This window comes from Phacochoerus africanus, chromosome 1 (genome assembly GCF_016906955.1).
Source record: "Phacochoerus africanus isolate WHEZ1 chromosome 1, ROS_Pafr_v1, whole genome shotgun sequence".
Lineage (NCBI taxonomy): Eukaryota > Metazoa > Chordata > Mammalia > Artiodactyla > Suidae > Phacochoerus > Phacochoerus africanus.
This window is the reverse complement of record NC_062544.1, coordinates 54,127,997-54,147,835: the sequence shown is the minus strand read 5'-3', so window position 1 is coordinate 54,147,835 and position 19,839 is coordinate 54,127,997. Positions and strand designations below refer to the sequence as shown.

Sequence of the window (19,839 nt, the reverse complement as noted above, 5' to 3'; positions counted from 1 at the left end):
GCCAGCAGCTACATCTCTGATTCAATCCCTAGCCCCGGAACTTCCATATGCTGTGGGTGCAGCCCTAAAAAGAACAGAAAAGTTAGATAATTCTGGTGGTTTTTAGGCATTTACAATGGGGAAAGAACTCTAAACACCTCAGCATTTCTAAGAAGGAGGTATAACAAAACACACTACAATAATTTATTTTTTTACTAGATGGGAAGTTTTTGTAAAATAGACATCTTTTTTCTTCACATTCATATATGGTCTCCAGCTTAGGCTAGGGTGGGGACTAGGCAAAAGCACTTTGCAAAGCTCTTGAGGTTATATTTACTCCAGCTGGAAAACCAATGGTATACAAGCTTACTTTCAGCATCTGAGTTCAATAATTTTGATACTTACACTCTTAAGTTATAAATCCAAGGTCAAAATATATTTAAAATAATTTTGTTAAGTAAGAGTGATTAAAATTATTTTTCAATAGTTTCACAAATCTGTCTAAATAATGAAGCACTGATATTTAAATAGGGAAACCTCATTTTTCTGAAAAATTCTGTTGGACTCTTTTGAATGTATGCCTGGATAATTCTGGATAAGACATTAATATAACAAATGCCAGAGGTTTTCCAGACAGAATTCATTACCATCGTCATGAGAAGAAATTGAAGGAAAGGAGTCCCACCTGTCGTTGATCCCCCAGGTGGTTTGGGGCAATCAGAAATTCCTTAATCTGTGTGCTTACGAAGTCTGTATCTTGGCAGGAGGCTAAGGTAGTTCCCAAGGCTTTCCAAAGGAATTTCTGGAAAACAAAAGATAAGCAACAGAATGTTAAAGGTTGGAAATCAAGACTCTGATGAAAAATAGGAGGAGTTAAAACAGTCATTCAAAGAAAAGAAGTTGAGGTGACTTATGACTGCTTCATACGCATGCACTTTCAAGTACCATCTCTTCTTCAAAGAGCTCCCTCCCCCCAGGCTTTGTCCTCCACCTGTGTTCTTCTGCCCTCCTCTATGCCATGTGCCCTGCCTTCATAATACCGTTCATTACCTACTGCAATGTTTAAATTTTCTTGTTTGTCTCTATGCTCAGAATTTCATTTCTTGGTAGCAGAAGCAGAGGGTCTTAATGATTATTTCCAGTGTGCAGTCACTGGTAGCTAACAAGTGCTTGGTACATGCTTACTGAATAAACATGTTCAGTGAAAACTGGGTCATTTTGAAGATGATGCCATCAGATATGCTCAAACTCCAGAGTATATTGACTTAGTTTATAGTTTGGGAGGCTTAACTTTACAATCAAGTTTTGGAAATAATACTTTGTATATTCCATGGTGATCTCTGTCCCAGGAGTAGAGTAACTTGTCCAGAAGTGCTGTCAGAATGGTGTTAGTAGTAAAGAGGAAAAGTCACATAAGAACTTTCACATACACACTGTGTCTTTAGTAGGGATCTCTGAGTAAATGGGGGAGGGAAAGCACCTGGTGGAGGAATGGTGGTGACAGAGCATGTGGGGAGTCCTTCTGTGGCTTCTACCTCCCTTAGAGGTAGTGGAATGTTGGCTTCCTCATGCTAGCCCTATCCTGGTTACTTCTGCAGCATCAGGATGGAGAAGAGGCAAGTAGGGAAGACAGGGCTTCCTGTCATCCTTCCTTAGAAGCTGTGTAAGATGCAGAGCTATGACTGGGGGAGGGGAAAGCCCAGCAGTGGCTTGTGTTTGATCACCATTGCACTGGCCAGGATGTAAATAGGTAGATAAGTCCATGGGGGACACACAGGTATATTCATACCAGATTGTCATGTCTTTATTTAGAACGTCCATCTTGTTACATACAGGAGAGAAAACTGCCCAGTTGGAGGTTCACTCCAAGGACTCTGCAGAGATCAAAGGAATGTAGCTATTGAGTGGTCCTCATTGATCAGGAGGGATCTATGGCCCAGGATGAATGGACAATGTAGTGGTAACTGATGAAGGTAAATTAGTACATCCCGGAGAAATTGTATGGATTTGTCTGATTTAGGATGAGAGGGGGGCACAAGGTGATAAAGCAGGTGGAACAACTCCCAGAGTAAGAGCAGCCTCAATCAGAGTGAGAATCTGACAAGGCAGCACCCTGGTTGTCCAGGCAAAAGCCCCCATGATAACAGAATTATAATGAGCAAAACTGTGTACGCACTGGAGTAAATATTGATTAGGAACAAAGCTACTAGAGTCTATTTAATTCTGTCTTAGGAAAAGGACAGGAAAGAGTATGGAAAAATCTTGTACTGAAGAAAAAGTTGAATCTGTGAAGGGGAAAACGTGTGAAGGTTTAGCCTCCAAGGCTCCTGGTGCCCCTAACCTTTGCTTTGCTGCTGAATTTGGTCAGATTCAGGGATTTGGCTAGGGATCCCAGAAATCAGAAAACCAGAAACTGGGAGAAAAAATGGAGTTGATGGCAAAAATAGCCCACAACCTTTCTATCCCACCTCTATCCATGCTTCCTTGCTAGGGGAGTTCCTGGGTCTTTCTATCTAGAAGACTCTATTTCTCCATTCCTTGCATCTGGGCTGGCCTGGTGACTTGCTTTTGTCAGTAGAATGTGGTAGAAGCCATAATATATCTGTTCTGAGCTTAGACCTCAAGAGACCTTGCACACTTCATTGCTACCACCATGAGAGCAAGCCTGCTGGAGGATGAGAAACTGTAAGGAGCAGAAACAAGCTGTCCTAGTTAAGATCATCCCAGACCAGTCAATCCCCAGCACACCCCAGTGAGACTAATTGAGATCAGAAGACTGACGAGTTGAGCCCAAACCAAACTGTCAACCTACAAAATCATAAGCTAATTAGGTTCCTGTTATTTTAAGCCACTAGGGGTAGCTTGCTGTGCTTCCAAAACTACTTGGTACACTCTTACTTTTCTGGTGTTAAGTATGAAGGCTGAGAGTCACCTAGGCAGCTCATTGCTTGAATTGCTCTGCCTACTCCTACCATCATTATCCTGGAACAGTTTTGTAGGTCTGGAAGTTGTTGGATGAGTGCTATTACATGAGATGCACAAGGCTAGTTTGTGTATAAGAAGATGAGGCATTGCTCACCAAATCTTCCTGAAAGGTGTGTTTGCAGGCTGGCTAGATCAATTTGGAGAGCCAGTATTCTGTACCTAATTAGAGAGTCAATTGGTAAAGGGAATTTTGAAAATTACAAAGAAGAGTTGCAGGTTTCTAAGAAAGAATTTGTGGGGAAAGACACTTAATACTTGGAACTCTGAATGACCTAAGAGATGCTTTTCCAGGAAAAAAAATTGGGATTTGAAAATTATGTAGGAGGGTTGTAAGTTCATAATGAAGAATTTGTTGCAAAAAATGCTCAGTACTGGGGATATTTAACAACTTAGGATATGTTTTTCCAACAAAAAAATTTAAGAATGGTATAACCACATGTATAACCACAATCTACTTTTTATTGAACACCTGCTGGGTGCCAGTCACTTTACTAGGGACTTTAGAGGCATTTTCTCATTGGATGTTCATAATGCTACAATCCTCAGGGGTGGATATAATTTCCATTTTATTGGCAAGTATAACTGAGGCTTCAGAGAGGTTAAACAGTTTACCTGAAGCTACATAAATAGTAAGTAGCAGAAACTAGATTGATTTGGAATGGATGGTTACAATGTGGAGGGTTTTTTAGGGGTCCTGCGGAGACAGAAGAATGAAAACCCTGGCCTTTGAGAAATCTTATTTTTTCAAGTTTTTAAAAAAAATTGTAGTAGATTATTTCTTGTCGACAGCCTTATTAGACTGGCCCAGTGGAAACCAAAACACATGCTGACATTAAACCAGTGCTACGGTAGGGGTTGCTTTTTGTCTCCCAGTATCCAGTTTTCTTCCTTCTCTAGAACCAGAACCCCTGCATTTCAGTCAGGCATGTATTTATCTCGAAGGCAGTATATACTTCACAATTTTCCTTGCAGATAAGTGCAGCCCTGTAACTTTTTTTTTGTTTTGTTTGTTTGTTTTGTTTGTTTGTTTTTTTGTCTTTTTGCCTTTTCTACTTGCGGCATATGGAGGTTCCCAGGCCAGGGGTCTAATCGGAGCTGTAGCCACCAGCCTACACCAGATCCACAGCAATGCCAGATCGAGTGTCTATGACCTACACCATTGCTCACAGCAACGCCGGATCCCTAACCCACTGAGGGAGGCCAGGGATCGAACCCGCAACCTCATGGTTCCTAGTCAGATTCGTTAACCACTGAACCATAACGGGAACTCCATGTAACTTTTGATCAAATGTAAGGTGAAGAGAAGGTAGCATTTTCTAACCATTTCTCCTACCTTTTGGTTGCAGTACAGACCAGTTGGAACTGGAACAGCCGTTTTAGGCCATAAAGTAGAAGCTAAAGGTCTCTGAGCTGAAAAACCAACCTTCTCAACAGAAGTGTTGTCGTAACTGTCCATTTGCTGGTTGAAATCCCGACTCAGTTGAATGGTCCAGGCGATGTCACTGATCTTCCGTAATGATTCTTTGAGCAACTGTTGTGGGAGGTGAATGTGACTGTTTAATGTGCTTTCTTGGTATTTTTTTTTGTTATGATATATTCTAAAAGTAAAAGATATGTATTAAATGGGATTATTCTTTTTCCCATTAAAAAACTGATCACTTTGGAACTTTTCCTCTTAGTTTATTTTAGAAGCCTTACTGTGTTATGTTTTGAATTCCTATTAAGAATTAGATACACGGGAAGAGGAAATAACCCCATGTAAGTGCCTTCCTTTTCCCTTTTAAATAAAAATTGCCAAAAGACTTAAAATAGAAACTAATCCAATCTTAAACTTGAAGTTAGCATTTTTCAAGGTTTGGGTAGCTTTGGAAAAACTCCATTGGTCAAAGTTAGTTTGTTTTATTACATACTAAGAAGAAGGGACATTTTTGGAATACAGAATAAAATGCCTTAAAGAAGCAATTAGATGTACAAGTTGCCAACTTCCACTCAACTAATGAAATATTCCTGATTTCACCAATTATTTTGAGCCAGGGCCACAACCAAGCAAGAGCCCATGTCCCTCTTCACTGAACAATACATAAAAAATGGCATTTTTGTGTTTTTGGAGGACAAAAATCCATTGCAATTTCTAAAATCTATGATTTCTCCTGTATTTTCTCTACTTGAAGCTTAAAAAGGACACAGTGTCAAAGCCAATTGAAAGATTTGTATTCATTTTCCTAGTAGGAACTCATTCAGTGGATCCTTTAAAGAGAAGAAATTAAACAATTAAACAACCTTGGCAGTCTAAGAGAAGAAAGTAAATGCAGACAATTTGGGAAAAAGAAGCCTAGATGTATTCTCAAGGTTGGAGGAAAGAAAAGAATTGGTCTCACGGCTTCCCTCTAGAGAAAGAACCATCCTTCTTAGGAAGAGCAGTTATTTTCAAATGGTAGCAGGGGAAAATAAGGTAGAGTGGGAGGGAGAGATAAAAGAAGCATGAATATAGGAGGAGAGGTGAATGCCAGAGTTTGGGACCAGGAAGCATAGAACAGCTGCATTCCAACCTCATATTGGATAAGAATCACTTGTGGGGGTTGTTAAGATCTGTGGGCTCTCAGGCACCCCTCCTAGAGATTCTGATTCTGCAAAGGGGTGGGGGATGCTTTGGAGAGGTCATTGAAAGCTGACATTTTAAAGAAGCTCCAGTTAATTCCTATATAGGTGACTAAGGAACAAAACTGCTGTATTAAAAGCTCCCTGCCCATGGGCTCCTTGACCTCCTGTGGGCTCCTGAAATAAAAATGTCCTCTGTAAAGCCAGTGTCCAGTTCCTGCCTGCAATTTACTGTTTTGGGGATTTGAAATTGTCTGTGGCAGTGTTTAGTTGTAAAGGTCCCAAAAATTGCAAGTACGAGAAAGATTCTTTTATGGAGAAGGGGTACAATGTGGCCTTGTGGTGTTTGGACATCAAGAAAAAGACAGAAGCAGATAGAGGAGGAAATGGAGTCATATTTAGAAACAAAGAAGTGAAAAGTAAGCGCATCTCTGTTTTTTTATGTGAACGGTGAAAGAATGCAATTGCACAGAGAGGAAAAAACCTGAGAATTAGGTTTTAAGAAAACACAGAGGAGTTCCCTGGTGGTGCAGCAGGTTAAGGATCTAGCATAGTCACTGCTGTGGCTTACCGTGGCCCAGGAGCTTTTGCATGTGTTGGGTGCAGCCAAAAAAAGAAAGACATGGAGAAAAATAATAGTAAGTGAAATCTTCAGGAGTTCCTGTCGTAGCTCAGTGGTTAACGAATCCGACCAGGAACCATGAGGTTGTGGGTTTGATCCCTGGCCTCGTTCAGTGGGTTAAGGATCCGGCATTACCATGAGCTGTGGTGTAGGTCAACAGACGAGGCTTGGATCTGATGTTGCTGTGGCTGTGGTGTAGGCCAGTGGCTACAGCTCCAATTCAGCCCCTAGCCTGGGAACCTCCATATGCCATAGGTGCAGCCCTAGAAAAGACAAAAAAAAAAAAAAAGAAATCTTCAAATCTGTTTTAGATTCTGAATCAAACTGAAGATTAAGATTGTTCAAACTATGGTGATTTCAAGAGCATAATTCTTATGTCATCATATCTAAGTCTAGCACTTTTCTCAAGAAAAGGAAATGTTTCCTGCCCTTTGGAATCTAATTATTTTTAGTTAAGATGGGTAACTTTAGGTGATTTCATCTCCGCATGATCAGCATTTAGGCTGGGACTCACCCTTACCTGTAGCAGCATGGTCTCCCATAGCACAATACTAGTGTTCTTTCCTGGGAATAGAAATAGATGCAATAAGTGCAAAAAATAAAATAAAATAAAATAAAATAAAATCAAGACAAGTTTTCTTTTGCCAGGTCCTTAGAGGATATTAGAGTTCCATTTCAAGCTTTCTCCCTACACAGGATTGTTATTTCAGACTAAATTTACTATGTTGGCAATTTATATTTGACAGTCAACTGGACAGAGGGCTTCAATCCACAATAAAATTCAGACTTTTTGCCAATTTCAAGAGTAACTACCGAATGACCGTATTTTAGTATTCTAGAATGAATGAATAGTAAATTTTTGGAACAATACCAAAAGAGAGCTTCTCTAAATATAAGAAAAAATAAAACTAGAGCAAAATAAACATTACTGCTAGGTATAGAACCAACCAGGTCCATTTGTAGTGTATTTGGTAGAGAAATAGAACATAAAGAGTCCAGGAAAAAAATACAGCTGTCTACCTTGCATACCAAACTCATTGTTTTTATTGCTTAAAATGAACAATAATGGTTTATGACACAGGAGTGGTGCCTTGTTTCTTTGTGTTCCTGCCTCCTTGGATAAAGACCTGATCCCAGCCCCGTGTACCTTCCAGAGGCTGCAGAAGCTCAGGTATTCGTGTATTCCACAGCTCTACCAAATTGGGGTGAATTATCTCAGGCAATACCTTCAAGAGTCCTATGGCACCAGCTCCACATAAATTCCCTAAACTGGCAAGCATAGATATTACCTGGAGGATGGAAGAGAAAATGCTAATCAACTCAAGGATACTTAAAAGGCTCACTTACCTTTTCTTTTACCACTGTGGCATGTGGGAATAATGCTTGAGTAAATGACACCTACGTGGCCAAGGAGAAAGATCAATCTAAACAACAGATGTGGAATTTGTTTGAATGGTTCTTATGGGTCAGATTCAGTCTACACTTCTTTAAAAATCATAAACAAAGTTTAACAACATTTCTGAGTGAAAAGATAACTTTGCCAATAATAAATCTTCATGAGTATCATTAGTATAGCAGAACATTTATTATGCCATTTTAGTGTTTCTTTTGAAATATATATGTAATTATTATTATTAATTTGAAACTGAATTATCTATAGTGGCTTAAATTTATTCCACATTGATTTTTCATAACTCACTTACCAGAAGTCTGGCCAGTAGCTGTTGTGGTGAAGGAAGTTTCACTAGAAAGAGAAAGCAAGTTTCATTATTGCTGTGAAAGCTAGAAAAACTCAGACAGGGGTTGGGTAGACAAGCAAAGCCCTGTAGCCTTTCTGAAAGCGAGCCTCTCATAAGAGAAATGTTTTGCTTTGTTTTTGAATATACAAACCAGCTCCTGTAGAGATCACAAGTGCTGTTGACTCCTTGGCATTCTTCTTCTTCCTCTCCTCTGCCATAAACAGAATTCTGATGATATTAAACAGGTATTGCAAAGTTCCTGTATATTCCTCAGGGACCACAAAAGTCAGGATTCTTGGCCATAGCACCTGCGGGAAACAAAGCAAGATGTTTGCTTATAAGGATTGCTTATCCTTTTCCATTATTCCTCCTTGGTCTTCAATGTGTGTTTCCCTATAATTTGGAAAACTTTCTCTATCCTTTTATTATTCTGTTCTTCAGGCCAAATCAAAATGAAATCATAAAATGCAGCCTCTGCACAGCACCTCCAATTTTGGGTGCTAGTTGCAGTGAGTGCTGGGTGATGTTTTTCCATGGGATTGTTGCTGGAATTTGGGACAGGACAATTCTTTCCTGTGGGTCACTGCAGCAGTGCTGGCTCTACTCGTCAAGTAGCATGAGCCCCTTGTCACTGTGACAACCAAAACTGCCCTGTGTATTTCTCCAAACTCCAAGATTGAAGGGGAACTGTCCCAAGTGAGAATGATTGGGAATGGCTAGCGAATGGGCTGCTGTGACCCTCTGTGCTTCCGGTGCTGATCTTCTTGCTCTTGAACTGAGCACCTAGTTTCTGTAGTCAGCATATTTTGTGTGCCCCGGAAAACTCCAGTGTGGTTCATGTCCTAATAGAAACCTGAGTGTCAGTGTGGACCCTTTCCTTTGTCTTGTCATCTATTTAATCACCTAGCCCAGTCCTTTTTTTTCACGGTAAGATTTCCTATGCCATTCTATATTTTCCTTCCTACTATTATAACCAGGCTCCCATTCCTATGAGTCTCATCTGATCTTATATATAGTCTCTTAGTGCTTAGTCTTCTCTTTATGTCAACCCACTGATTTCCTACAGTTTAAAATTTTTAGCCCTTCAAAACATTCTCTGACATAAATCATGTGCATGTTTTCTTTGGTCAGTCTCCCAAGGCAATGGAAATAAAAACAAAAATAAACAAATAGGACCTAATCACACAACATTTTGTGCAGCAAAGGAAATCATAAACAAACAAACAAACAAAAAAAGACCCTATGGAATGGGAGAAAATATTTGCAAATGAAGTGACCTACAAGGGATTAATTTCCAAAATATACAAACAGCTCATACAACTCAACAGCAAAAAATCAAGCAACCCAATCAAAAAAGTGGGCAGAAGATGTTAACAGACTTTTCTTTTTTTTTTTTTTTTATTTTCCCACTGTACAGCAAGGGGGTCAGGTTATCCTTACATGTATACATTACAATTACATTTTCCCCCCAGCCTTTCTTCTGTTGCAACATGAGTATCTAGACAAAGTTCTCAATGCTATTCAGCAGGATCTCCTTGTAAATCTATTCTAAGTTGTGTCTGATAAGCCCAAGCTCCCGATCCCTCCCACTCCCTCCCCCTCCCATCAGGCAGCCACAAGTCTTTTCTCCAAGTCCATGAGTTTCTTTTCTGAGGAGATGTTCATTTGTGCTGGATATTAGATTCCAGTTATAAGTGATATCCTATGGTATTTGTCTTTGTCTTTCTGGCTCATTTCACTCAGTATGAGGTTCTCTAGCTCCATCCATGTTGCTGCAAATGGCATTATGTCATTCTTTTTTATGGCTGAGTAGTATTCCATTGTGTATATATACCACCGCTTCCGAATCCAATCATCTGTCGATGGACATTTGGGTTGTTTCCATGTCTTGGCTATTGTGAATAGTGCTGCAATGAACATGCGGGTGCACGTGTCTCTTTTAAGGAGAGTTTTGTCTGGATAGATGCCCAAGAGTGGGATTGCGGGGTCATATGGAAGTTCTATGTATAGATTTCTAAGGTATCTCCAAACTGTTCTCCATAGTGGCTGTACCAGTTTACATTCCCACCAACAGTGTAGGAGGGTTCCCTTTTCTCCACACCCCCTCCAGCACTTGTTATTTGTGGATTTATTAATGATGGCCATTCTGACTGGTGTGAGGTGATATCTCATGGTAGTTTTGATTTGCATTTCTCTTATATCCAGCGATGTTGAGCATTTTTTCATGTGTTTGTTGGCCATCTGTATATCTTCTTTGGAGAAATGTCTATTCAGGTCTTTTGCCCATTTTTCCATTGATTGATTGGTTTTTTTGCTGTTGGGTTGTATAAGTTGTTTATATATTCTAGAGATTAAGCCCTTGTCAGTTGTATCATTTGAAACTGTTTTCTCCCATTCTGTCAGTTGTCTTTTTGTTTTCTTTTGGGTTTCCTTTGCTGTGCAAAAGCTTTTCAGTTTGATGAGATCCCATGGGTTTATTTTTGCTCTAATTTCGATTGCTTTGGGAGACTGACCTGAGAAAATATTCATGATGTTGATGTCAGAGAGTGTTTTGCCTATGTTTTCTTCTAGGAGTTTGATGGTGTCCTGTCGTATAGTTAAGTCTTTCAGCCATCTTGAGTTTATTTTTGTGCATGGTGTGAGGGTGTGTTCTAGTTTCATTGCTTTGCATGCAGCTGTCCAGGTTTCCCAGCAATGCTTGCTGAATAGACTTTCTTTTTCCCATTTGATATTCTTGCCTCCCTTGTCAAAGATGAATTGACCATAGGTGTCAGGGTTTATTTCCGGATTCTCTATTCTGTTCCATTGGTCTGTCTGTCTGTTTTGATACCAGTACCACACTGTTTGGATGACTGTGGCTTTGTAGTATTTCTTGAAGTCTGGGAGAGTGATGCCTCCTGCTTGGTTTTTGTTTCTCAGGATTGCTTTGGCGATTCTGGGTCTTTTGTGGTTCCATATAAATGTTTGGATTGTTTGTTCTAGTTCTGTGAAAAATGTCATGGGTAATTTGGTAGGGATTGCATTGAATCTGTAGATTGCTTTGGGTAGTATGGCCATTTTTACAATATTGATTTTCCCAATCCAGGAACATGGAATATCTTTCCATTTCTTTACATCTTCTTTGATTGCTTTGATTAAAGTTTTATAGTTCTCGGCATATAGGTCCTTTACCTCCTTGGTCAGGTGTATTCCGAGGTATTTGATTTTGTGAGGTGCAATTTTAAAAGGTATTATATTTTTGTATTCCTTTTCTAATATTTCATTGCTGGTATACAGAAATGCAACTGACTTCTGAATGTTAATCTTATATCCTGCTACTTTGCTGAATTTATGAATCAGTTCAAGGAGTTTTGGGGTTGAGTCCTTAGGGTTTTCTATGTATAGTATCATGTCATCTGCATACAGTGACAGTTTGATCTCTTCTCTTCCTATATGGATGGCTTTTATTTCTTTTGTTTGTCTAATTGCTGTGACTAGGACTTCCAAAACTATGTTGAAGAGCAGTGGTGAGAGTGGGCATCCCTGTCTTGTTCCAGATTTGAGTGAGAGGGCTTTCAGTTTTTCCCCATTGAGTATTATATTTGCTGTGGGTTTCTCATAAATGGCTTTGATTATGTTCAGGAATGTTCCCTCTATACCCACTTTGGCGAGGGTCTTGATCATGAATGGATGTTGGACTTTGTCAAATACTTTTTCTGCGAACAGACGTTTCTTTAAAGAAGATAAACAGACCAGATAGCCAACAGGCACGTGAAAAGATGCTCAACAACAATGACTATTAGAGAGAGGCAAATCAAAATTACAATGAGGTACCACCTCACACCAGTCAGAATGACCAGACTTTAAAAGTGTGCAAACAATAAATGCTGGAGAAAGCGTGGAGAAAAGGCAACCCTCCTACACTGTTGGTAAGAATGTAAGTTGGTGAGGCCACTATAGAGAACAGTACGGAGGTTCCTTCAAAAACAAAAAATGAACTACCGTATGATTCTGCAATTCCTTCTGAGCATATATCCAGACAAAACTGTAATTCAAAAATATATCTGAATGCCTATATTCATAGCAGCATTATTCACAATAGCCAAGACATGGAGACAGCCTAAATGGCCATGGACACATGAATGGATAAAGAAGACGTGGTACATATACACAATGGAATACTACTAAAAAGAATGAAATCATGTCATATGCAGCAACATGGATGGACCTAGAGATATCCTACTAAGTGAAGTAAGTCAGAAAGAGAAAGACAGATACTACATGATATCACTTATATGTGGAATCTAAAATATGACACAAATGGACCTATCTATGAAACAGAAACACTCATAGACATAGAGAAGAGACTTGTGGTTGCCAAGGGGGAGGAGTGATGGGGGCAGGATTGGCAGTTTAGGGTTAGCAGATGCAAAATATTTTATATAGAATGGTTAAAAAACAAGGTCCTACTGTAAAGCACAGGGAAATGTATCCAATATCCTCAGATAAACTACAATGGAAAAAAATATAAAAAAGAAAGTATATATACATACAACTGAATCACTTTGCTGTACAGCAGAAATTAATACAACATTGTCGATCAACTATACTGCAATAAAAACTAATACAGTATTTAGACCGTGCTTAAAATTTCAGTGTCTCATCAAGGACAAGTAGGAATTTGCCATATCAGACCTTTTGGAGTCTGGCCCTTGACTACTTTTTCATTATTTACTGCTAGATCAGAATTTCCCATATTTTAATATGCATCAGAAATCTTAGAATTTATTTGCATTCAGATTCATGGGCCTCATGCCTAGATATACCGATTCATTTAGGTCTGGCAAGTAGCCTTAAAACCTGTATCTTACGTAAATATCCCAGATAATCCAAACACCATACCCTATAATACCATCCCGGATAAAGCCTCTCTCTGATCCACTTAAATTGGTTTGTTGATTGTATACTGGCTGTACCATGTATTTCTGGCCACTAAATCCATTCCCAGGTTGTTTTGCTAAAGGAAAATGCAGATTCCAAGCCCCTTTCCCTGAAGTTGAGGTTGTATTAGGTCTTGAATGAGGCCTGAGAATGTGTGCTTTTAACATCTTCCCAGATGAATAGGGAATAGTATTCACTGCATTAGTGCCGCCGCTTACCCCTTGACAATATGTCTAAGTCAGTCAGGGGAAGAAGAGAAATAATGTATGAAGATGCTTATAATCTGCCACTTGATGTCCAGATAGAAGACATTAAGTAATGAACACCTGTTTTTGAGGACCATCTATGTGCTGGCATTGATCATCCCAACATACTTCTTCTGGACAGAGCATCACAAAATTGATGCCACATGGAGTGCAAGCGCACGTCTTTCCTCCTAAGTGGACAGAGCTTCAGAGAGGAGATTAATGTACCTATGAGGGGTGATAAAAGATGCCTTACCTGAGGCATTCCAATGACCAGTGGATCCAGGGTTTTTAAAACCTCCAGGCTTGTTTCTCTGACAGATTTCTCTCCCATTTCATGCTCCTCCGAATTAGGTTTTATTGGTTTCTCCTTTAAGAAAAATGAAACAGGTGACTTGTTAATAATCCCTGCTGTTGGGCCCCTCTGACTGTGCTTGGATATGTTCTCAGAGTCTGGAGTGGAGAAAATAGCACTCAATTTAAGGGGCTTGTGGAATCCAGTGATCTTAGTCTCCAGGGCCTAATCCCTGTTTTAAAGTGTTCCTTGGAGAAATGGGTTAGAAAAAGCACCCCTGGCTAAAGCAGAAAAGCCAACACTATGAGGATCTGTGAACCCTGCCAAGGCTCCCTTTTTCCCTCAGACTTTCCCTTATTTTCTCTGGGGCAAAGATTGCTGAAGACACTGCCTCCTGGTGGCATGGACTGGAATTTCATTTGTAATGAACTTTGATAAGGTCAGTGAGACCATGGCACAAGTTTTGCAGGCTACTGATTCAGTATAACAGGTATGGATGTCTCTTGTTTTCTAGAAACAATTCACTTTCTCTGCTCCTCTTCAAACCACCCCCAAGCCTTCGAGGCCAGGCTGCCTCCTCTTTAGGAAGAAATGTGATTTAAGCTAGCTTGGGTTTATTGTTCAGAAGTGGTATCGGTGAAAGGGAACTGTGAACATTAGAAGCTGAAAAATTTATGAATAAGAGTGATAAGACTGAAATATAACTTCTAAATCAGTTATTGAATTGAACCACAGATATTTTTTAAAAATCCAGTTTTAAATGGATTCCCCCTGTGGCTCAATGGTAACGAACTCGACTAGTATCTACAAGGATGCTGGTTTGATCCCTGGCCTTGCTCAGTGGGTTAAGGATCCAGTGTGGCTGTGGCTGTGGCACAGGCTGGCAACTGTAGCTCTGATTTGGTCCCTAACCTGGGAACTTCCATATGCTGCAAGTGTGCCCCTAAAAAGAAAATAAATAAATAGATACATACATAAATAAGAAGAAAAATAAAATAAAAAAATCCAGTTGAGCCAACTGCACTTATTCCAGGGCGGAACTCAAAATGGCACACTCTCTTCATACCAGATTCTTGTTGGACATCGCAAACTGGGAGAAGATGTAGTCAATGAGTGGCCAGCCTTCCCGGGCTTCAATGTAGCATCTTTCACACATGGTCTGGATGAGGAGGAGAGTGGAATTCCTCACCTAGAGTAAGGAAAATGCATTGACGACATTTTACTCTGTTAGGCAGGATGAAAATTTAGATTCTCCTATTCGTCAGCTTTCATGGACTGTTCAATGGGATCTTTTCCAAGAATGACTATAAAGGAAATATTACTCTAATAGATGGAGCAGGAGGTGATCCATAGGTTTTAAGGGTCAATGGCAAAGCTCTCTTCAACCAAAATCTTTCTCTCCTAGTTCCTATTCTTTATTACTATATATTGTGAAATATTAGTAACTTTGGGCTAAAACACTGCCTTGCTTTAAAAGTCCTCAGTGAAAGATAGCACATTGAAATAAAGTTTCATAATTCCTTATCCCCAAATCCAAACTCCAAACAACTCTGAAAACTGGGATTTTGTTTCTTAAATTTGATGCCCATTCATTGGTGACAAAACCCAAACTGAACTGTTCTAAAGCTATTCATAGTCTTACTCTATGTAGTGTGAATATTCATATATTTTTTGAAGAAATATTAATAGGTTTGATTGTGGGCTACCGTTAGAATAATGTTTTTCTGAAATCTGAAAAAATCATGAATTCTGAAATATGTCTGGCTTTATAGATTGAATAAAGGATTAGGAACTAGTGTTACAAGTTTCTCATGATTCGGCTTCAACTTGTAACTAGTGTTACAAGTTTCTCATGATTCGGCTTCAATTAGTTTATTGGATTGCTTCCCTGGAGGATAGAAAGCTCAGAGCAAATTCCTTAGCGAATGAGTCTTTTAATGGAGCCTGGGAAGAAAACAATAATTTTGAACAGGGAGGCAGGGCTACAAGGTGGCAATTAACAATTAGAACACAGGCACTCAGTAATTTCCCTAAGTGAGGAGAAAGATACATCTTCTATTTTTGCCTGAGGAGCTGGCCTTCCTTAACATTTCTGTTCTCTTTTATTCTGTCTTAAATCCTTGCAATTCTTGGATTGGCCTGGCCAGTTACTAGGTCAGGCTTTTTGTATATAATCCTTCCATTGTTTTTTATTGCACAGCTTTGGTTATTTAAAGCATAGTTTCTGGTGACCAAAGCCTCTTTGGGGAGTTTTCTGCTCTTCATTGGCTTTGGCTTTTTTTTTTTTTTTGGTCTTTTTAGGGCCTCAACTGTGGCATATGGAAGTTCCCAGGCTAGGGACCGAATCAGAGCTACAATAGCTGGCCTATGCCACAGCCACAGCCATGCAGGATTCAAGCCACGTCTGTGACCTGCACCACAGCTCACAGCAATGCTGTATCCTTAACCCACTGAGTGGGGCCAGGGCTCGAACCCAAGCCCTCATGCATACTAGTCAGGTTTGTTACCACTGAGCCATTACAGGAACTCTGGTGGCTTTGATACAAGCAAAATATGATTTTCATACAAATAGTACAATGGCTAATTTAAAAAGTTATTCCATTGTAAATTCTAGGTCTTTTATGATGTGGAATAATTTAATCAAGTGATCAGGAAATATTGAGTAAACTAATATGTTCACCTTGCTCTTGGTGCTTGCTCCCTGATTGGAAAATTGGATGTCTCTATTTTCCAGCAGGAAAATGTTCAGGGGTTATTATTTCTTGGAGGAAGAGATATTATCTTTATAATTAACAGTTAATTTTTAAACTATTTGAAGAGCATGGTACAGTGATGTTCTGGGCAGAAATCTTTTTTCTCCCCCACTGAGAAGCCCTTAAACTGAAGGTGCTTTGGACCTTTGCTTTGATAGAGTTTATCTTTTGGGGAAAGATGGAGTTCTTTTAAAAGTAGAACTGACCCCAAGCTCTTTCTAAAGCAGTCTCACAAGTAGACCCTTAAACAGTCAAAACCATTTCATTTACTCCTAAAACTATCATTATCCAAATAAAAGTCTCTATTAATTCCCTTACTTTATTTACTTATTTATTTTTGCCCAGGCCAGGGATCAAACCTTTGCCACAGCAGTGACAACATTGGATCCTTAGCCCACTGAGCCGCCAGGGAACTCTTAAGTCTCTTACTTTAATACTGAGGTCACCCATGATGACTTTGACTGTTCTTTCAATTGAAGTGATGTGCTCTCTCAACTTGGGCTCTGAAAGACAGGGTAAGAAATTGCAAGGCGGTCAGAACACAGTGTGGTCCAGGACTGTTGAAAACCCATTAGAGTTATGGTATATAATTGCAACATCTCTGGTCCTTAAACATTTTATGTTGTTCCTTCTCCTTTTCCAACTCTTTAAAGATGTTGATGGCATTTTTGTTCTATATCACATTTTGTTTCATTGTGTTTAAACTGTCAGATTCTTAAGTGGATTCAATACATCATGCCTAATGGATCAGCTTTAAATTCTGTAAACTACTTCATGTTTCTTATGCCAATTCTTCAATAAATCTCAGGACAAATTGAATCAAAAAAACTATTATACTGCAGTGTAAAAATGAATGATCATATTTTATCAAATCTAAGATATCAGTTTTATGAGGCATTATTGCACAAAAAGTGAAAAATTATAGGCTGATGATAATTAAAGATGCTATCAGTTATAAGATGCATTCTGATATTGTGAAAGTATGTGCCTTCTGGAATTAATAAACTATGAGAATTTATTAAATTCTACTCTTTTCTAAGTGTACTAATTTTTAGAATATTGTACATTCTTCCCACTCACCTTCTGTTTATTGAGCTGCTTAGCCAGTTTGCTATTTTATTCATTTATTTATTTACCCTAGCCTCAGCATGTGGAAGTCCCCAGGCCAGGGATCCACCTGTGCCACAGCAGTGACCTGAGCTAACAGCAGTGACAAAACAGATCCTTAACCTACTTAGCCACCAGGGAATTCCACTAGCTCTTTTAAATTCTAGACTCAATTCTGAAATATTCTACTCATCTACGAGGTGCATCCATAAATATCATGAAAGAAGAGAGGTAACTGGAATGCCTGTTTAAAAGAAGTAGATATTGGACAAGTGAGAAAACAGAGCTTCACTTGAATATGATTTTTTCTAAACGTCCCAAAGACATAGGATAGAATTGGAGAATGCAGAGGCTTTGGTTTGCTTCTTAGTACAAAATAAACCACTCTGGCTTCCTCTTGATTGCTTACCCTCATCACTGACAGCCGATCTTAACAAAGACAAGATTCCCACTCGAATGGCTTCATTATTACTTCTCATTTGTTCATCAAAAAATTCCATCAGGTCTGCAGGGCTGGAACGCGCTATGGGTTTAAGAAATACTGGAGTCATTCGAATTCATTTTCACCTCAGGTAAAATACTTGTGAATGGGAAGAGAATAATTCCATGAGGATTGTCAGTCACTTTCCAGTTGGTTATCAGATTTCATTACGTCTGTGCTTCTTTAGCATCATAAAGTTAATTAAGTAGTTTGGTCACTAAGAGATCGAGGCCCACTCCTGTTCATACATGTGATTATAACCTTATTTGGAAATTAGGTTCTTTGTAGAAGAAATTGAGTTAAGATGAGGTCATCTGGATTCAATATGGCTGGTATCTTTATAAGAAAAGGATAGAAGACACAGAGACACAGAGGGACAGCTTGTGAACATGGAGGCAGAGACCAAAGTGATGTTTCAACAGCTGTGCAGCTGGAGACTTGGAGGGGTGGAGGCAGCAGAGAAGAGTGAAGAAAGGCCTGGGTGGTTTGGGTTGGGCACGTCAGAGATAAAGTGAAAATGTTAATTAGGCTAGGACGTAGAACAGTGGAAAGTATAGGAAGAGAAGGGTCAGTTAGGAGAGAACCAGATCCCACTAGAAAGGTATGTAGTGAAGTAGTGGAAATGACATATTTGGCGAAGGTGGAAGGTAGAAATGGGGACATACGATTGCTTTTGCCCCTCACCCTAAGGGACTGTGCTAGAACATAGTTTTGCATCCTGACCCTTGGACCTCGGTTCTTCTGCTGTAACCTGTGTCAGGTATCCTAACTAGGTGATGGGTGGGATTGTGATGTGAAAGCAAGAAGCAAAGGGAGGGAGTGAAGGAGGGAGACAGAGACAAGGAATATATGCCAAGAGACAACAAAGAAGAAAAAAAAGCGTGACTTTGAATTGAGGGAGTTTCAAATAATCTCAAATACCAAGAAAAAAGCATTTCCTAGACTTAGGGTTACCAGCTTGTACTGGTTTGACTGGAAATAAACCCATGCATATGGTCAATTAATTTTCAACAAAGGAACCAAGAATATATAATGAGGAAAGAATAAACTCTTCAATAAGTGATGCTGGGGAAACTGGATAGCCGCATACAAAAGCCAAAAATTGGATTCCTACCTGACACCATACACAAAAATTCAGTCAAAATGTATTTAAGACTTGAACACAAGACCTAAAACTGTAAAACTCGTCGAAGCAAACATAGGGAGTAAATTCCTTGACATTGATCTTGGCAATGATTTTATTTAATTTGATGCCAAAAGCAGAGGCAACAAAAGCAAAAATAAACAAGTGGGACTACATCAAACCAAAAAGCTCCTGCTCAGAAAAGGAAACTATCAACAAAATGAAAAGGCAATATATGGAATTGGGAAAAATATTTGCCAACCGTATATCTGGTAAGGGGTTAATATCCCAAATATGCCTGGAACTTTTTGGGTTTTAGAACTGAGAGTTCTATTTCCCTGGAAGTCCTTTAGTCCCAGGCAGACCACGATGATTTGTCACCCTACCTACGAACTTCTTTTGGGAACAGAAAGAATAGGGAAAGGCACAGAATGCTTCGAGTTGAAGAAATATTTTGTGTGTATGTGTGAAAGGAACGAATGTGACAATTTGTAGACACTTCATCCTTGTTGTCGTTATCACTTGGAGACATTTTAATTAAAAACCCTCTGGACGCTGGGTCCTACCTAGAATGAGGAAACAGCTTGAAGCTTCGATTTCATTTTCTTTCACTGGAGGCTCTGGAACTCTGCACACCTGGATGAGAAGGAAAAAAATCAGGTGGTAGATATTAAAAACAGAAACCTGGTGAAAATGAAACAATCAGATTTGACAGCATGGTCTTCTTACCTGCTGGAGTAAATTGATAAAGATGGTTTTTTTCAAGGCCTTTGGAAGGATAATGTTGTAAAGGACCGCTGCGGTCAATATTTGTCTTAGACTCTGGAAGGAAAGCTCTCGAAGGTTAGTTGGAACCTGCCCATGAAGCAGCAGCACAAGTTGTAGAAGGCAAAGAAATTATGTTTTGTAAGGAGAACAAACCCATAATCTTCCCGTTGTTACCGGTTTCCTTTAGTAGTTCCAGCCCCTCTACCTTATTCAGTGCCCCAGCA

General features: G+C 39.4%; 1 protein-coding gene across 1 annotated transcript in view; it reads right to left on the bottom strand.

The window, feature by feature from the left end:
* The window catches only part of MROH2B (maestro heat like repeat family member 2B), a 67,610-nt gene that overhangs the window by 36,387 nt on the left and 11,384 nt on the right, over positions 1 to 19,839 (bottom strand). Inside the window, exons 8-19 of the mRNA XM_047799400.1 lie at positions 19,577 to 19,669; positions 19,414 to 19,483; positions 17,653 to 17,766; positions 16,566 to 16,639; positions 14,450 to 14,572; positions 13,345 to 13,458; positions 8,075 to 8,231; positions 7,888 to 7,928; positions 7,332 to 7,473; positions 6,705 to 6,748; positions 4,388 to 4,495; positions 665 to 781 (exon numbers count right to left, since the gene is read on the bottom strand). Of these exons, the coding sequence (XP_047655356.1) occupies positions 665 to 781; positions 4,388 to 4,495; positions 6,705 to 6,748; positions 7,332 to 7,473; positions 7,888 to 7,928; positions 8,075 to 8,231; positions 13,345 to 13,458; positions 14,450 to 14,572; positions 16,566 to 16,639; positions 17,653 to 17,766; positions 19,414 to 19,483; positions 19,577 to 19,669 (1,197 nt within the window). The remainder of the gene's footprint in view (positions 1 to 664; positions 782 to 4,387; positions 4,496 to 6,704; positions 6,749 to 7,331; positions 7,474 to 7,887; positions 7,929 to 8,074; positions 8,232 to 13,344; positions 13,459 to 14,449; positions 14,573 to 16,565; positions 16,640 to 17,652; positions 17,767 to 19,413; positions 19,484 to 19,576; positions 19,670 to 19,839) is intronic.